The following is a 14274-nucleotide window of genomic DNA, read 5'->3' as shown; positions in this document are numbered from 1 at the left end:
ATGCCATGGAGCACCAAGGATTGGCGGCCACCACCAGAAGCCAGGGAGAGGCAAGGAAGGATTCTACCCAGAGTCTCAGAGGGAGCATGGCCTGCTGCCACATTGAATTGGAACTTCTAGCCTCCAGAACTGTGAGAGAATAAATTTCTACCGTTTAAGCCACCTAGTATCTGACACTTTGTATGGCAGCCCTAGAAAACTAGTACAGGTAACAAAGGGCGTCTAGAGAAAAGCTGGGTTCCTCCTCTTCTGTACTGGTGCAGCTTCCCCTTGCCAAACACAACTCTCCTGCTGATCCAGGAGGAACTTTGAGGGCGGGGAGGGAAAGAGTGCAGGCCGTGGCGTGGCCAGAGTTGGAGCTGGAGGCAGAGGGGGAGAAGGTTCCTAAAGGGTACGTGGGAAGGAGAGAAGTCTAAAGGACAGCCGGCGTCAGGCCTGGGGTGGGCACCTTCCTGTCCAGATAAGCTCCTCCCCGATTTCGTGGACGGCTGGCATCTCTCCATCATCCCTGCTGCTCCCTCCGCTGGCCCCTCCGCCACCACCACCGCCTCCAGCACCGCCTCCTGCAGCCGCCCCGCCGCCGCCTCCCCCCACTGAGCCATTCATTTGGCCCAGCTCCGTCAGGGAGAACACGGATTTCCTGGAAGGAGAAGGGGGACAGGGGACAGTGGGGCTCCCAATCCTGGGAAGGGCTTAGCTCCTCCAGGACTGTCCCCAGAACACCTCCCACCTCCCCAACAAAAATCATGGAATATCTTAAAATACAGAGAAAAATACAGAAAATGATCTAATAATACCCACCCACAAGTCACCCAAATTTACACATGTTCACATTCAGCATACAAGTATTTGCTTCTGATTTTTTTGGGGGGGGGTGTGGGACGGGGAAGAATAAAATGAACTGAAAAAAAGAGTATAAACCCATGTATGCTGACATCTTTTCAAATCCAAAACAAAGAAAAGAAACGGACAGGCTTGAAGCCCTCTTTGTACTGTGTCATGTAGTGTCTTGCCCACCCACCCCCGCCCATTGAAATACACACCTCTTGTCAGCAGAGGGCACCTTCTTGGGTGGCTCAATCCGGATATTGGGGTCCCATTCTCCAGGGGGGAGAACGATGACCTCATCCAGAAACTCATCAACCCCGGCAATCAGATCTTCCCGGTTTCGGGCTTTATAGGCCACGTCGCTGAAGAGCTGGCAAGGCGAGAGGAAGGGTTGCTGACGACCCCTTCTCATGCACCTCTCAGAGCACATCACATACAGTTTCAAAGAAAATCACTTTGACCCACTTTGAACGCCTAACCTACTCTCAGTTTTTGAGATGAGAACTTAGCTGGGCAGGTGAAACATGGCACAATGGGAACGGCAGGCCTGGTGGGAGACGGCTCCTCCTGGACCTGATGGCCAGGTCTCCATACTCGAGCTGTAGGACTTGGCTAAGTTACCTAACATTTCTGCTTTCAGTTTTCCACAGGGCAAGTTCATTAGAAAATGTGTGCAGAGCCCAGTCCAAGAAGCTCAGATATTTCAAATCTGTTTATAACTTCCTAGCCCCTCACCCTTGGAGGGTCAGCCTGTCATTCCGCACTGTCTCCAGAGTGTTCTGCCTAACTTACAGATCTGAGCTGGTCATGCCGTGTTTAAAGTCCCTAAGGCTCCCCAACGCTGCTGGGACAGAGTGTGAACTCCCAGCTCTGCCTACAGGCTCTGTATAGTCTCCAGCTCACCTCTCTGGCATCACCTCCTGCTCTCGAAGCTCTCTCATCGAGCCTGCGCAGAACCACTTCCATCCAGCTTCTTGGTCTCCGAGCCTGGGCCCCTGTTCCTTTTCTCTGGACCTGCCTCCTAGGCTCGCACCAGGTCTACCTAACTCCTGATCATCCTTAGCTCTAATGCCATCTCATGGGTGAACCCTCTCCTAGCTGCCTGGGCCCGAGCGCACAGCTCACTTTAGGATGATAGGTCTGTCCCTCCCACTCAACTGGTGCTCCTAAAGGGCAGTGACTATTCCCTCATTCTCATAATCCTTAGCACCCTGCACTGCGCCTGGCACACAGTAGGTGCTCAAATGTGCTTGTTGGATAAGCAAATGAATGGAAAGATGGTGTTTGATGCAAGAGCCATGGCATTTAGGAGCACCTGCTTCTTGTTAGCACTTACATCGTCGACCATGAGCGTTGCAATGGCGCGGCCAATTTCATTGTAGGATTTTGCTCTCCCAGAGGGTCCCAGCAATATGAACAGAAATCTGCAAAGAAGATGAAGAAGGAGGAGGAGGAAAGTGAGAAGGAAAAATAGAAGCAGGTGAAGAGAAGGATTCTCTGCCCCTGACCGTACCCATTCTTAACTCTTTAACTGCCAATCACTTGTCCCTTCCCTCCTCTGAATCCCATATTTGCTTTGGAGAGACATTTCCCCTTCATTCCCCTAGCTTCCCCTTGAGCATCCTTACCATGCCCTCATGTCCCAGAGCCCACCCAACAGCGTCTCCCCCAGTTGTTGGCTCCTTCGTTTTTATGATTATTTTAAACAAACTCTCTAAAACTTCCCAAGTCAGACGATTTCCCTCCCCAGCCAATTCCCCAATTTTCCTTCTGCATTTTAGGGGTGTCTCCAACAGTGCTGTTTGCTGACTGCATGGACAGCTGGCTGCCTGAGGGCAGGCACCGTGGGCAGAGTTCAGTGGCCCTCACCTGGTGGGGACGGGCACCTCGGTCACTCCGCCCAGCATGGCCGACTGGATGAGACGCACGAAGGCGATGAATGGCTGGTCCAGGAAGTCCACCTCGCCCACGAGCACATTGGAGGCTTCTGAGTCCTTGGGGATCTTCTTCATGAATTTGTTTTTCCTCTGGTCAGGGAGGGGGAAACAAGATACCCATGGGTATTCACACGTGGGGGTTCCAGCTCGCCCTCCCTCACCCCCTTCAGATTGCTGAGGAGGCTAACTTCACAAAATTCTCCCAGCATTCTCAAGAAACTGAAAGAAATAACCAAACACTCTCCTCCATTCTGCAGATGAGGAGACTCAAAGTTGGTTAACCCCAGGGACCAACGCAGCCTTTGGAGAGAGGAAGGAACAGGCAATGATCCCTAAGACACTCCTTGATGGGTGAAAACTTTGTTCAGCTCAAGTGTGAGCTGAGGGGCTAGAGAAGACAGCCCAGGCTTGCTGGATGTCAGGACTCAGCCCCCAGCTTCCTGCGGCCCAAGCAGATGGGAGTTTTGTCTCAAACTCTGGCCACCCAGCCCTCTGTCTCTGCCTTCCCCGTGGGTGGCTGCAGGAAGGACATGGCTGTGCTGATGCCCAGAAGACCTGCTTTGTTTTCCCTTTGCCACCAGCTTCCTCACTAACAGGAACCCCTGGACCACACCTCCAAGTATGGGAGAGACTTTCATGCCCCCAAGTCACCCCCAAGAGACCTCCCAGGAAACTCATAGCTTCTGAGACTTTCCACGGAGACTGAGCTGCTAGGGGCTAGTGTCTGTTCGGGGCAGGAAGGTCAAACAGGCAGGGCGAGTGAGGTCCAAGGTGAGAGGCAGTGGAGACAAGCTCTCTGTCCAAATTTATTCCCACTCTCTGCATTTATGACTTCATTCCCAGACTTAAGACACTGACTCCTCCTGAGTCCTCTTTTACAATGAAAACACCTCAGGGATGGTCACATACAGCTCTTCTTAGTATTTAACATCTTAGAATGCATTCATTTTTCAAGTTGCTCTCTCTCTAGGCAGCAAGGGGATGGGCAAAGGACGGAGATAATTTCATAGAGAGAGGATGGAGGGGGAGCGTTTGGGGAGGGCAAGGCTGGTGGAAGTCCGCAGTGGCCAACAAAGGAAGAAAGGGCACAGAGGGTGGAACCAAGCCCTAAAGAGAGGTCCCGTGAACACCACAATTATGCCACCCATTCCCCCATGGCTGGAGTCTCTCCTGTTTCTCGTAAGCTCAGTGAAGACACAGCTTCCTTCTGTTCCTGGCAAGGGGTCAGATCGGGGCATGGGCAAAACCAACGGGTCCTGCCCCTGTGGGCCCACAGCCATTTTCTGATTTGACTCTCGAGGGGCATGATACACACTGGGCTGAGTGGCCTCCTAGCACAGAAAAGGCACATGAGCAAGGGCTGCACCTTTATAATCTTTTAAATCCAATCAAAACAATGAAACTCTCCAAACCACCCGGACAACAACCCCAGGACCCTAACACAGCGAGAATAGGCAAGGGCAGGAGTTAACGGGAAGGCCGGAATCCCCATGACTCAAAAAGTGTCTTTGTCCCAGGCGCAGTCAGCTGATTCATAAGCAGGTTCTTCAGGATGGAGGGCTGGGTGTGCCAGGGCAGCTGCCATCCCCCTGCCAGCTCCCGGCCCCCCAGCATCAGGCAGGGAGTGGATCCAGGGGACAGGAGGAGAGGCAGGGTGTCAGGAGTGCCCTGGAGACAACAACAGGCTTTGAAAACAATGATTTGGGGCGGCCCAACAAGCACATTCATAATCCAGGAGCGGGGAGGCCCAACAGGGCCTTGGTCCTCCCTTGTAGCTTATGACATGTTTGGTAAGGAGGACAGGATGGTGAGATCCCATAAATGGGCCATGCTGGCATTCTGGCCACTCTGGCTTGGCCACAGTCTGGACATGAATTTGTCCAATCAGGGCACTGCTGACCCCGCTTTCTGAACCCCATGGGGACTCAGGTCCAACTCTGCTGAGTCATCACACACAGCCATGCTGTCTGAATCCACGCTCTGCTCACTGGGAACCCGCCAACATGCCCAGGGCAGATGTGGAATGATGAAGAGCGAGCCTGCAGAGCAAACGCCTCTGGGCTTGCACCGAGAAGGGTGCCCACTGGCCTACAAACTGTTGTTCCACCGCAAGCCACTGCTGCTGCAAATACTGAGAAGCAACATCACCTGATCAGTTAGGAGAGCTGATGTTGGCACCACATCCCTACATCAAGGCAGCATTGCCTGGGGAAGGTGACAGCTGGTGTTCTCATGACCACTTACACATCTGTTAAAATAGGCTATGAAAGACTTTTACTAGGCTAGCTTTTTTATCATGGATCCACTGTCTGTGTGCACGATTATGGCAAAGTGGGGCTCTTCTCTAAATAATATTCCAGAATACTGATTCCTAAGTCACTCCCACATTAAGGGCTCTAGAGTCAGCTTACTTGAGCCAAGTCATGGTTCTGCCACCTTTCAGCCGCATGAACTTGAGCATGTTATTTAACTGCCTTAAGCCTCTATGTTCTCATCAGTAGAATGGAGATGATAATATAGTCATGTGTTGCTTAACGATGGGGATACGTTCTGAGAAATGCATCATTAGGTGATTTTGTCATTGTTTGAGCATCATAGCATGTACTTACACAAACCTAGGTGGTACAGCCTATTACACGCCTAGGCTGTATGGTACTAATCCTATGGGACCACCGTCGTATATGCCGTCTGTTGTTGACTAAAACGTTGTTATGTGGCACACAACTGTAGTACTTTTGTGATGTGCAGAAAACGCTCGGCATGGGATAGTGCACACAGTGTGGACCTTAAATGTTGGTTGATATTGTTACTATTGTCAGTTTATTATTTTGGCCACCAAAGGGCCCTCAGGATACTGACGCAAGGGACTGCGTTTGTTTTGCCTTCCATCAAACTTGGGGGTGTCTTGAAGGCCTGGAGGTCACCCACGCTCCTGAACAACCCTCACCAAATTTCAGGTTTCCTTCATTGCCTTCCTTCCTACTTCTGGGGGCACAGGGAAGGGGATCATGAGACTTCTGCCCTTGAGATGTGCAGGGGTTGGAACTGGGGGGGGCCCTTTTCTGGGCTTCCTCAGGGGGTGTAGTCACGGGGTTCCCAGGCTGTGGGCCTTAGAACTTGGACTCAACCTGTTTGTAGGATTCTGATCTCACCAAGAGGGTTTCAGCCAAGCTGGTAGGAGACAAGAACTGACTCTATCCTGCCCTAGCCAAGGAGAAGACACACTATTGGGCAGTCCCATTGATTCACTCTCACTGCTGTCCCCACAGGGAGGCCCCACTTCTTCTCTATGTGAGCCCAAATCCCCACTCCATCTGTAAAGCTGCTTATGGGTCCTGGAGGAGGTGAAACTCTGTGTGCTGGCCTTCTCTCTCTGACAAATTCCAAGCTCAGGAACAGCTGGCACTTCATCCGATCATGCTTCTCTGTCCCTCACTCACCCCAGGGCCTGGCACAGAGCCGGCACCCAGGGCTCAGTCAGTACCCAAGTGATGGCCTAGGCAGTCACCAAGGCAGCCCAGAGCCCCACCCGTGTCCTTCCTGGGTACTTCAGCTCCTTCATGGGAGTGGGGTTCTGCCCATAGGGGTTCCTTGCCCCTGAAACCAGAGGCTTCTTTCTGCCCTGGCCCTTTACTGCAGCCAAGTGCAGGGCCTTTACTACCTGGTCTGGGTTTGGGGTGCGAGAAATATCATTCATGCTTCTGCTCTGGGCGTGACCTAGGAGAGAAGGAAAAGAAGGTCCGTTAGGGGAAGCCTGGCTCTTGCAGGTCATTTTCCCTTGGTCCCTACACATGCTTCTCCCGTCTTCATAACCAAAGCAAGACCTCATCTCCCCTAATCCTACAGCCCCCTTGAGCTAGCATCCACTCTCTTTTCTTCCCTTCAATGGCAGCTTTCTTAAAAAGAGTGGCTAGACTCCAGGTTCATCTTCTTCCTTCTCACTCCTAAATCAGCTGCACTCTGGTCACTGCCTCCTGCCCCGCCTTCTGGAATAGAGACCAAGAAGTCTGCTCTGTGCCAGGCCCTGGAGGTGGGGAGGGACAGAGACACATTATCCGGTGAGCTGCCAGGTGTCACTAAGCTTGGACTCTGTTGGAGAGAGACCAGTTTTACCTCTGTTCTCCACAACCCCTGCGAGTCTCTAAAGATGGCTGGGAATTTGGGCTGGCAGAGGGAAGGAAGGTGGACTCCCCATGGTGAGAACAGTGGTGGTGAATTATTCGAACTGCCTGATAGTTCCTCCCTCACTTAAGGCAGGAGAAAGTCAGCTCTTGTTTCCCAGCAGCAGCCAAATGCAGAGGGTACTCTCAGACCTATTATTTCTTGACTTTCTGTGGCCTGTGCTGTCCCTTCACTTCCAGAACTCTGCTCTCCCTGGGCTTCCCTCCTCCTATTTCTGTCCAAGATCCTTTCCTGCTGGGCTCTTCTCAGGGTCTTTCTTCGCCCTCATCCCCTTGCAGAGACCTCATCCCTCTCTCCTTCCTCGGTGAGTCACATCCACTCCCATGGCTTCCACGTCCACATTTGAGCTGAGGATGCCCAGGTTGGGTGGTCAGTCCGATCTCTCTCCTGAGCTCCACACTCCTCTGAGCAGCCCTACCTGGCACCTCAAACTTGACACACTGGGAAACAGAAGTCATTGTCTTCCACCAAATGACTCCCCATAGACCCTACTCCACTCAGTGCCCCTCCCTCCCATCCACAGCCCTATCAGAGCAGAAATCTAGGTGCCAGCCTTGACTCCTCCCTCTTCCTCATCTCCTGTTTTCCCCCGGTCATTAAATCCCACCTTGGCCCTTTCCTCTCCTCCATTCTTGCTCTGAATGCGGGCCCAGTCTCTTGCTTCAATCTTGTTCCCTTCTAGTTTATTCTTTCTCAAAGAAAATTTGGCCATAGTATGTGCCTGCTTAAAACTCATTGGAATAAAGGCTTTTTTGCAGGACGCAGAGGCCCCTTCAATTCGACCCTCTTTCCCTTACGCCCTACAGTCCCGGTGAACTCCTCCCCCTTGCTCCTGGAAAACTCCTCTTTAGTCTCTGAGGCTCAGGCCAGTGCCTCCCCTGTGCATTCTGGGCCAGGCCACCTTGGGACAGGGCCACTGCACACAAAGTTCTAATCACTTATTTGTGCCTTTTTTCTGGGTCCCCACCACTGCAGCATCAAGCGTAAGGGTGACCTCACACACAGTGAATAACTGAGCAGAAGGCTTATCCCAAAGCCATTTGCCGCCCACTGACCACTGCCTCCTGGCACCCCTACATGGAATAACCAAGGCCAGGGGAGACCCAGGGGACCAAGGACCAGGGGACTGAGAAGACGCTGTGGTGAACCCCTGCTGTGGCTGAGGCCTTGGGCAGGGGCTATGCTGCCCCCAAATCATTCCTCAGACCTGGTCAGGGGCACAGCCTGGGGCTGCCCTTGTTCATATCTTGGCATTTTAGTAAAGGATTTAAAGAAAGATACTCCTTCACATTGCTTTTTCTTTACATTTTCCAGGCTCCCTCTTTTCTTTGCCTCATAGCTCACCAGTCTGTTCACTCCTGGTGAATGGCCTGGAAAAGCCTTGTCTGTGACCGTGCACCTCACAAGCCCCCTCACCCATTCCTAGCAGACAGGGGACTGCCACTGCCAGCACTTCATCGTCATGGTGGCACAAGACTGTCATCCAGTGATGGGAACATTCTCCAAGTGTCCCAGGGGAAAGGACCTAGCCTGTTTTTAATTCAGTTTCTAAGAAGGCTTTTCACCAAAAAACAGGGCTCATGATGAACTTGGTGAAAACAAAGGTACAGACTGAGATAAAAATGCCTAGCACAGAGGGTGGAGGGTTGATTATCCCAGGACTTGATTTACAGCTGCATTTTTCAGAGTCATTATTTAGAAAATGTGGGTAGTAAATTAGGCTCTGAGAGCAGCCCAGGTTTAGGGGGAAAGGTGGGGTTCTCCTGCGGCCTGAGACTTCTCGGCAGATCCTGGTCTTCATCTCCTCCGCCTATGAAAGTCTATGAAAGCTGACACTCCCCACCGCCGGCCAGGATACAGCAGTCGTGCAGCAGCAGAGGACACACTCACACAGACGGCCGTAACTTGCGCTCTGCCGCATCCTCAGGTCCTCCGTGGAGTGGTGTAGGCTCGGGCCTGCAGCAGGGCCCCGGGCTGGGCTGCGATCTGGGAGGAGGAACAGAAGGGGTTTGGCAGCCACGCTGGGGTGGTGCAGCCTCTCCCGTTAGCCCGGTGTCTGTATGTTTACAGTCATTTCACCTCAGTAAAACTCGCCTGCCAGACACATCTCTTCCCCTTCCAGGAAAAAAGGGTGTTTGGGTTATTCTGGTTTTTGTTTTTATTTTGTTTGGGAAGCAAGTTAATAGTCTGAATTAGAGAAAATGCTCGTGCTGTTGAAAGTGAGTTAGATGCGCAATTGATTAAATAGGCATCAGGGGTTGTAGCCTGGATTCATCCCTGATTCTACCACTTACTGGCTTTGTGACCTCAGACAAGTAACTTAACCTCTCTGTACCTCAGGCTCCTCACCTGTAAAATGAGTATGACAAGAGCAGTACCTGGTCACAGGGTTATTGCGAGAATGAAGCAAGTTAACACCCACGGAGCGTTCAGTGCCTGGCACATGGCACTCAGTGCCGAGTGTGTACCTGCTGTTACTGAAATATGCTAAACACTTTCCGTTTTAAACAATACATCAAAGGAGATTCCTCAAGGTTCTTTATTTATGAATTTATTCTGATTACTGCGTTTATCTGACAGGTCCAGCAAGGCTGGTGTCTGGGCATCTCGGCTCTGGGATATCAAGAGTGGAGATTGCAGGTTTGAGGTGTGTGTGGAACAATTCATTCCCCGCTAGTGGCCCTGGGATCTGCTAATCAGAATGACACCAGCTGCCAGGTACACAAGCCCTGGTGCCCTTGAGATGAATGCAGCCCCTTCTACTATCCCGAAGTGCTCCGTTTTCTGCCGAGGCACTTGGCTCCTATTCAAGGGACACTTTCAAGCCCTTTCCATAAATAAGTCATCTCTACCAGCATTTTGCAACCCTGTCTGCTCATGAGAATCTCCTGGGGAGCCTTCTAAACTCCCTGCTCCCAGGCCATACCCCAGACCAGTTGAATCCAACTCTCCAGGATAGGACCCAGGCATTAGGACTCATTTCAAATCCCCAAGGGATTGCAATGTGCAGCCCAGGCTGAGAACCAACTCTCTTCCTAGAAATGGCTCTGCTTTGGTGGGGGGACAACATTGGGGTGTGGCTAGGGTCCCTGCAGGCCTGACAGAGAAGGAGGCTGAGGGACCCCCCAGGACCTCAGAATCTCTCCAGGATCCTGAAGTCCAGAAAGCCTCCAAGTTGCCAAGACTCTCCGGCCACCGAGGGGGGCTCACTGGGCACCAGGACCTGACACTGGCCCCCGCACGCCCCATGCTCACCAGCCTACAGCCCGACTTACTGGTGGTGGAGGAGACTGACTTTCCGATGTCAACCAAGGAGCGGTGGATGGGCTTCTTGGTTTGGTGACGATGTTTCCTCAGGAGGACGTAGCTGACCCTCTCCCGGAGCTCCGGCCGCAGGAGGCCGTCCTCGATTTGCTTCTCAATGACATCATCTAAGTGGGGAACAAACATACCTTGTCCCCAGGTGGGACAGAGCGCCCCTGGGGAGTGATGGTCTTCAGTTTGATCTGTTATTAGTGGAGTTAAAAGGGAGCTAAAGGTGACAGGGGATCTGGAAACAGTCCCGGCTTTGCCGCAAGCTGTGGAAACTTGGGCAAGTTGGGCACCCTCCGCCCCCTCACAGATAAAAGGATGTGTGTGTGGCTGTGGGTGCGTGTGCATGTGGGCATGTAGAATTCTCTGTTCTCTCTGTCTATCTATTGTAAAAGTAAATGAAATCGTACACATGAAAGAAGCCTAAGAAGCACAAAAGTACTATGTTAAATAGGTTTAGTCCTAACATGAATTCTTTTTAGAAGAGTATTTTGGGCAAAATCAAATGTGCTACAACAAAATTCAAAAAGAATTTTAGGGATGATAAGCAAGCCACCCCCCCCAACCCCCTCCCTTTGCCACTCCACTAAATGAGAGGTAATTTCCTAAAGATGAAGGACAATCCATTTACCCTGACAAGAAACAGGTTGCCATGGCAATAGATGTCTCCGACCACGCCAAGAAGCCCCTCTCCCTTTTGCTACATTGCTGGACAGCATTCCAGAGGATGACATTTTCCTCTGTTGGGCTCCACGTGGAACTGAATTTGGAGCAACTGTGACGCTGCCTTGGGAGCATGAGACCATCATAGCCTGGGCTCTGCAGTCAGGCAGGTGTCAGAGTGGGAGCGTCACACAGACCAAGGGTGGGCAGAGGTGGGGGTGTGAGGTGGGGGCCTGCCCCCGTTTGCAGGGACCACACTTGTCCCTGCCTCACCTATGATCTGTGGTAAGGAGCCGCTGTCCAGATCCAGCAGCACCGTTCCCGTCTGCAGGCACGTCCGGAGCTCGAAGAGGCTGTGCAGGGACAGTGTGGACACGTGGGGCTTGCTCCAGCGTTCGCCTCCCTCCTCTACCTTTTCTTCAAACTTTATCCACCTGGAAGGGGCGAGCACGGGGCTCAGCATGGCCAGGGCCCTCAGGAGGAGCCCCTGTCTGGGTCTCCTCGGGAGAGGGCTGTCAGCCTGCATGTCATCTTATGCACATTTTGGGGGCAATGGTCCTAGACTCACAGGCAGAAGATCTCTTCGGGACCCCCTCCCTCTGTCCCTCACTCCTCTTGATGCTGTCACGGGCAAAGTGGCTTCCAGAGAATGACCATAAATAGGCACGAAGGATCTTTTTAGGTTTGGTGGAAATGTCCTAAAATTGGATTTCATGATAGTCGCACAACTCCGTACATTTACTAAAAATCATTTAGTTGTACTTAAAATGAGGGAACTTTAGGGTATTCTATAATAATAAAGCTATTAAAAAAATCCTCAACCAGACCCTGGTTACCTGGGGCTGGTCACACACGTGTTCAGTGTCTGCCTTGTGGGCTGTGGTTTGCTGGGAGCGGGGAAACGTTCCCTGACAAACAGACTTCCCCTTGGGTTCTGCTGCAGGGCCTGGGGTTTCCACGTGTCCCACCCTGGATTTGGATTCTGAAAGTTTAGGTTAAAATCCGAATGTCATGTGGGAAGGAAAGAAATTAAACGAAGGATGTAGTAATTTGTCCTTTCTAGAAGCCTTGAAATCATAGGCTGGGTGGAGGCAACCGAGTGGGAAGGCCTTGGACAGTGGGACAGAGGCAGCACCGGCCTGAACGCCCCCCACAGAGGGCAGCACCAGACAGCCCGAAGAGAGCTGCCAGCGAGCAACGTCAGCGGCTCAGCCCAGCTCAGTGAGTAGCCTCCAGCTATGCCAATCAAAATCCCAAGGGAGTATTTTGGGACTGTGACTATCTAATTCTAAAGTTCCTCTCAAAAAGTAAATGTCTGAGAATGGTTGGGGAAAGTCTAAAAAAGAAAAAGAATGGGAATGGGAGGTGCTTTTAGCAGATACGAAAACTTGTTGAAAAGCTTGAGCAGTTAAAACAGTGTGATTCCAGTCCAGACACAGAGAAAGGGATCAATGGGACAACAGTGCAAAAACAGACCTGGGTCCCCGTGGGAACTTGTGTTTTGATGGAGGAGTTTTTTAAAAGATGACCAACCTAAAAATAAAATTACTTCTCGTCTACTTCTCATCAAACACAGTATTAAATTCTACATGGGTTAAAGTCTAAACAAAAATAAATCTATAATGGAATATTATTGAGCCTTAAAAGGAAGGAAATTCTGACACATGCTACAACACGGATGAACCTTGAAGACACCAGCAGGTGAAATAAGCCAGTCCCTAAGGACAAATACTGTATGATTCCACATATCTGAGGCTTCTAGAGTAGTCAAATTCACAGAGACAGAAAGCAGAATGGTGGTTATCAGGGACTGAGTGAGGGGCAGTGGGAGCTCCTGTTTAATGGGCACAGAGTTTCAGTTTTGCAAGGTTGAAGGAGTTCTGGACATGGATGATGGTGATGGCTGCAGAACAATGTGAATGTTAATGCCACTGACCTGGACAGTTAAAAATGGTTAAAATGGTAGCATTTATCTTATGTATATTTTTACCACAATTAAAATAAATAAATAAAATTTTTTAAATCTGTAAACAAAAATATAAATATACTAGAAGAAAATACAGGAGAGTATTCTTATATTCTTGGTTGTGGAGAAAGACTTCCTAAACAAGATTTAAAACTGTAAAGGAAAAAAAGGACAGATTCTGTTACATAAAAATAAACTAAAACTTCTGTATAACAAAATAAGACATAAACGAGGTTCAAAGAAATGCAACATATTGGGAAAATATTTGCAACACACAGGGCATCCAAGGACTGATATTTATAATATAGCAAAACTCCTTCACATCAATAAGAAAAACTCAAATTACTCAACTGAAAAGTGAACAATTTTGAGAAGATAGAAAACGTATGAAAGACGTTCAACTTTATTAGTAATCAAGAAAATTTAAATATTGCAAATGGAACAACGCTCTTCATTTCTCATATTGGCAAAAATGAAAAAGACTGACAACTTCCTGTGTTGGTGAAAACTACACAGGTCGGGAGGTGGGCACTAGTTCATAGATGGATGTATATAGTGTATGAATGTATGTATACACTGTATGTATGTATATAGTGTATGCATGTATGTATATAGTGTATGTATGTACCTATACACTGTACATCTGTATATAGTGTATGTATACACTGTATGTATGTATATAGTGTATGTATGTACATGTACACTGTACATATGTGTATAGTGTATGTATGTACACACTGTATGCATGTATATAATGTACGTATATGTATACACTGTATGTATGTATATAGTGTATGCATGTATGTATATAGTGTATAGTGTATGTACATAGTGTATGTATGTATATCATGTATGTATATGTGTAGTGTGTGTATGTATGCAGTGTATGTATGTATACACTGTACATACAGCAGCACAGCCTTCTTGTTGTGGGGAATTGGGCAATCTCTTTCAACATTTAGCTTGCATATCTTTTCACCCAGCAGTCCATTTCTAGGAAACTATCACAGGACTGTCATGACACATCTGCACACAGGAATATGTACACCAGGATGCTCACTGCAGCTTTGTCTGTTAGGGTGAAGAACTAGAAACCGCCAGTTTCAGTAGGGGCATGGTCCCATCCATTCCCTTTGTCCACGCTGCAGAATGCCCCTCAGAGGTCAAAAGTATGGGGTAAACTCTGCATACTAACAGGATGGACAATACCATCCCATTTTATCAAAAAAAGAAGCACACACATCTGTGTATTTGTGCACGTGTCTGAAAATGCCCAGCAGAAGTTTTGGAAGGATGCCATCAAATGGCTAACAATGGTTACTTCTGAAGAGAGGAGTGGGATTGTCGGTGGGGGAGGATTTAAGAGACTTCCACTCTCTTTGGGTT

At 49.8% G+C, this 14274-nt stretch overlaps 1 protein-coding gene across 6 annotated transcripts in view; it reads right to left on the bottom strand.

Moving 5' to 3' along the window:
* SLC4A5 (solute carrier family 4 member 5) overlaps positions 1 to 14274 on the bottom strand; it is a 116062-nt gene that overhangs the window by 32931 nt on the left and 68857 nt on the right. For 5 of the 6 annotated variants that reach the window (XR_006888580.1, XM_046660727.1, XM_046660729.1 and 2 more), the window contains 8 exons: positions 11196 to 11356; positions 10223 to 10378; positions 8838 to 8933; positions 6427 to 6482; positions 2698 to 2855; positions 2165 to 2252; positions 1044 to 1198; positions 449 to 640 (listed from right to left, as the gene is read on the bottom strand). Coding sequence is in view for 5 of the 6 variants with exons in the window: in XM_046660727.1 (XP_046516683.1) it covers positions 449 to 640; positions 1044 to 1198; positions 2165 to 2252; positions 2698 to 2855; positions 6427 to 6482; positions 8838 to 8933; positions 10223 to 10378; positions 11196 to 11356 (1062 nt within the window). In the remaining variant the exon portion in view is untranslated. The remainder of the gene's footprint in view (positions 1 to 448; positions 641 to 1043; positions 1199 to 2164; positions 2253 to 2697; positions 2856 to 6426; positions 6483 to 8837; positions 8934 to 10222; positions 10379 to 11195; positions 11357 to 14274) is intronic. The other variant, XM_046660728.1, reaches the window with a different exon arrangement.

Source organism: Equus quagga, chromosome 5, assembly GCF_021613505.1.
Source record: "Equus quagga isolate Etosha38 chromosome 5, UCLA_HA_Equagga_1.0, whole genome shotgun sequence".
NCBI classification, from domain to species: Eukaryota; Metazoa; Chordata; class Mammalia; order Perissodactyla; family Equidae; genus Equus; species Equus quagga.
Note: the sequence above shows the minus strand (reverse complement) of the source record. Positions and strands in the feature narration are given on the sequence as shown.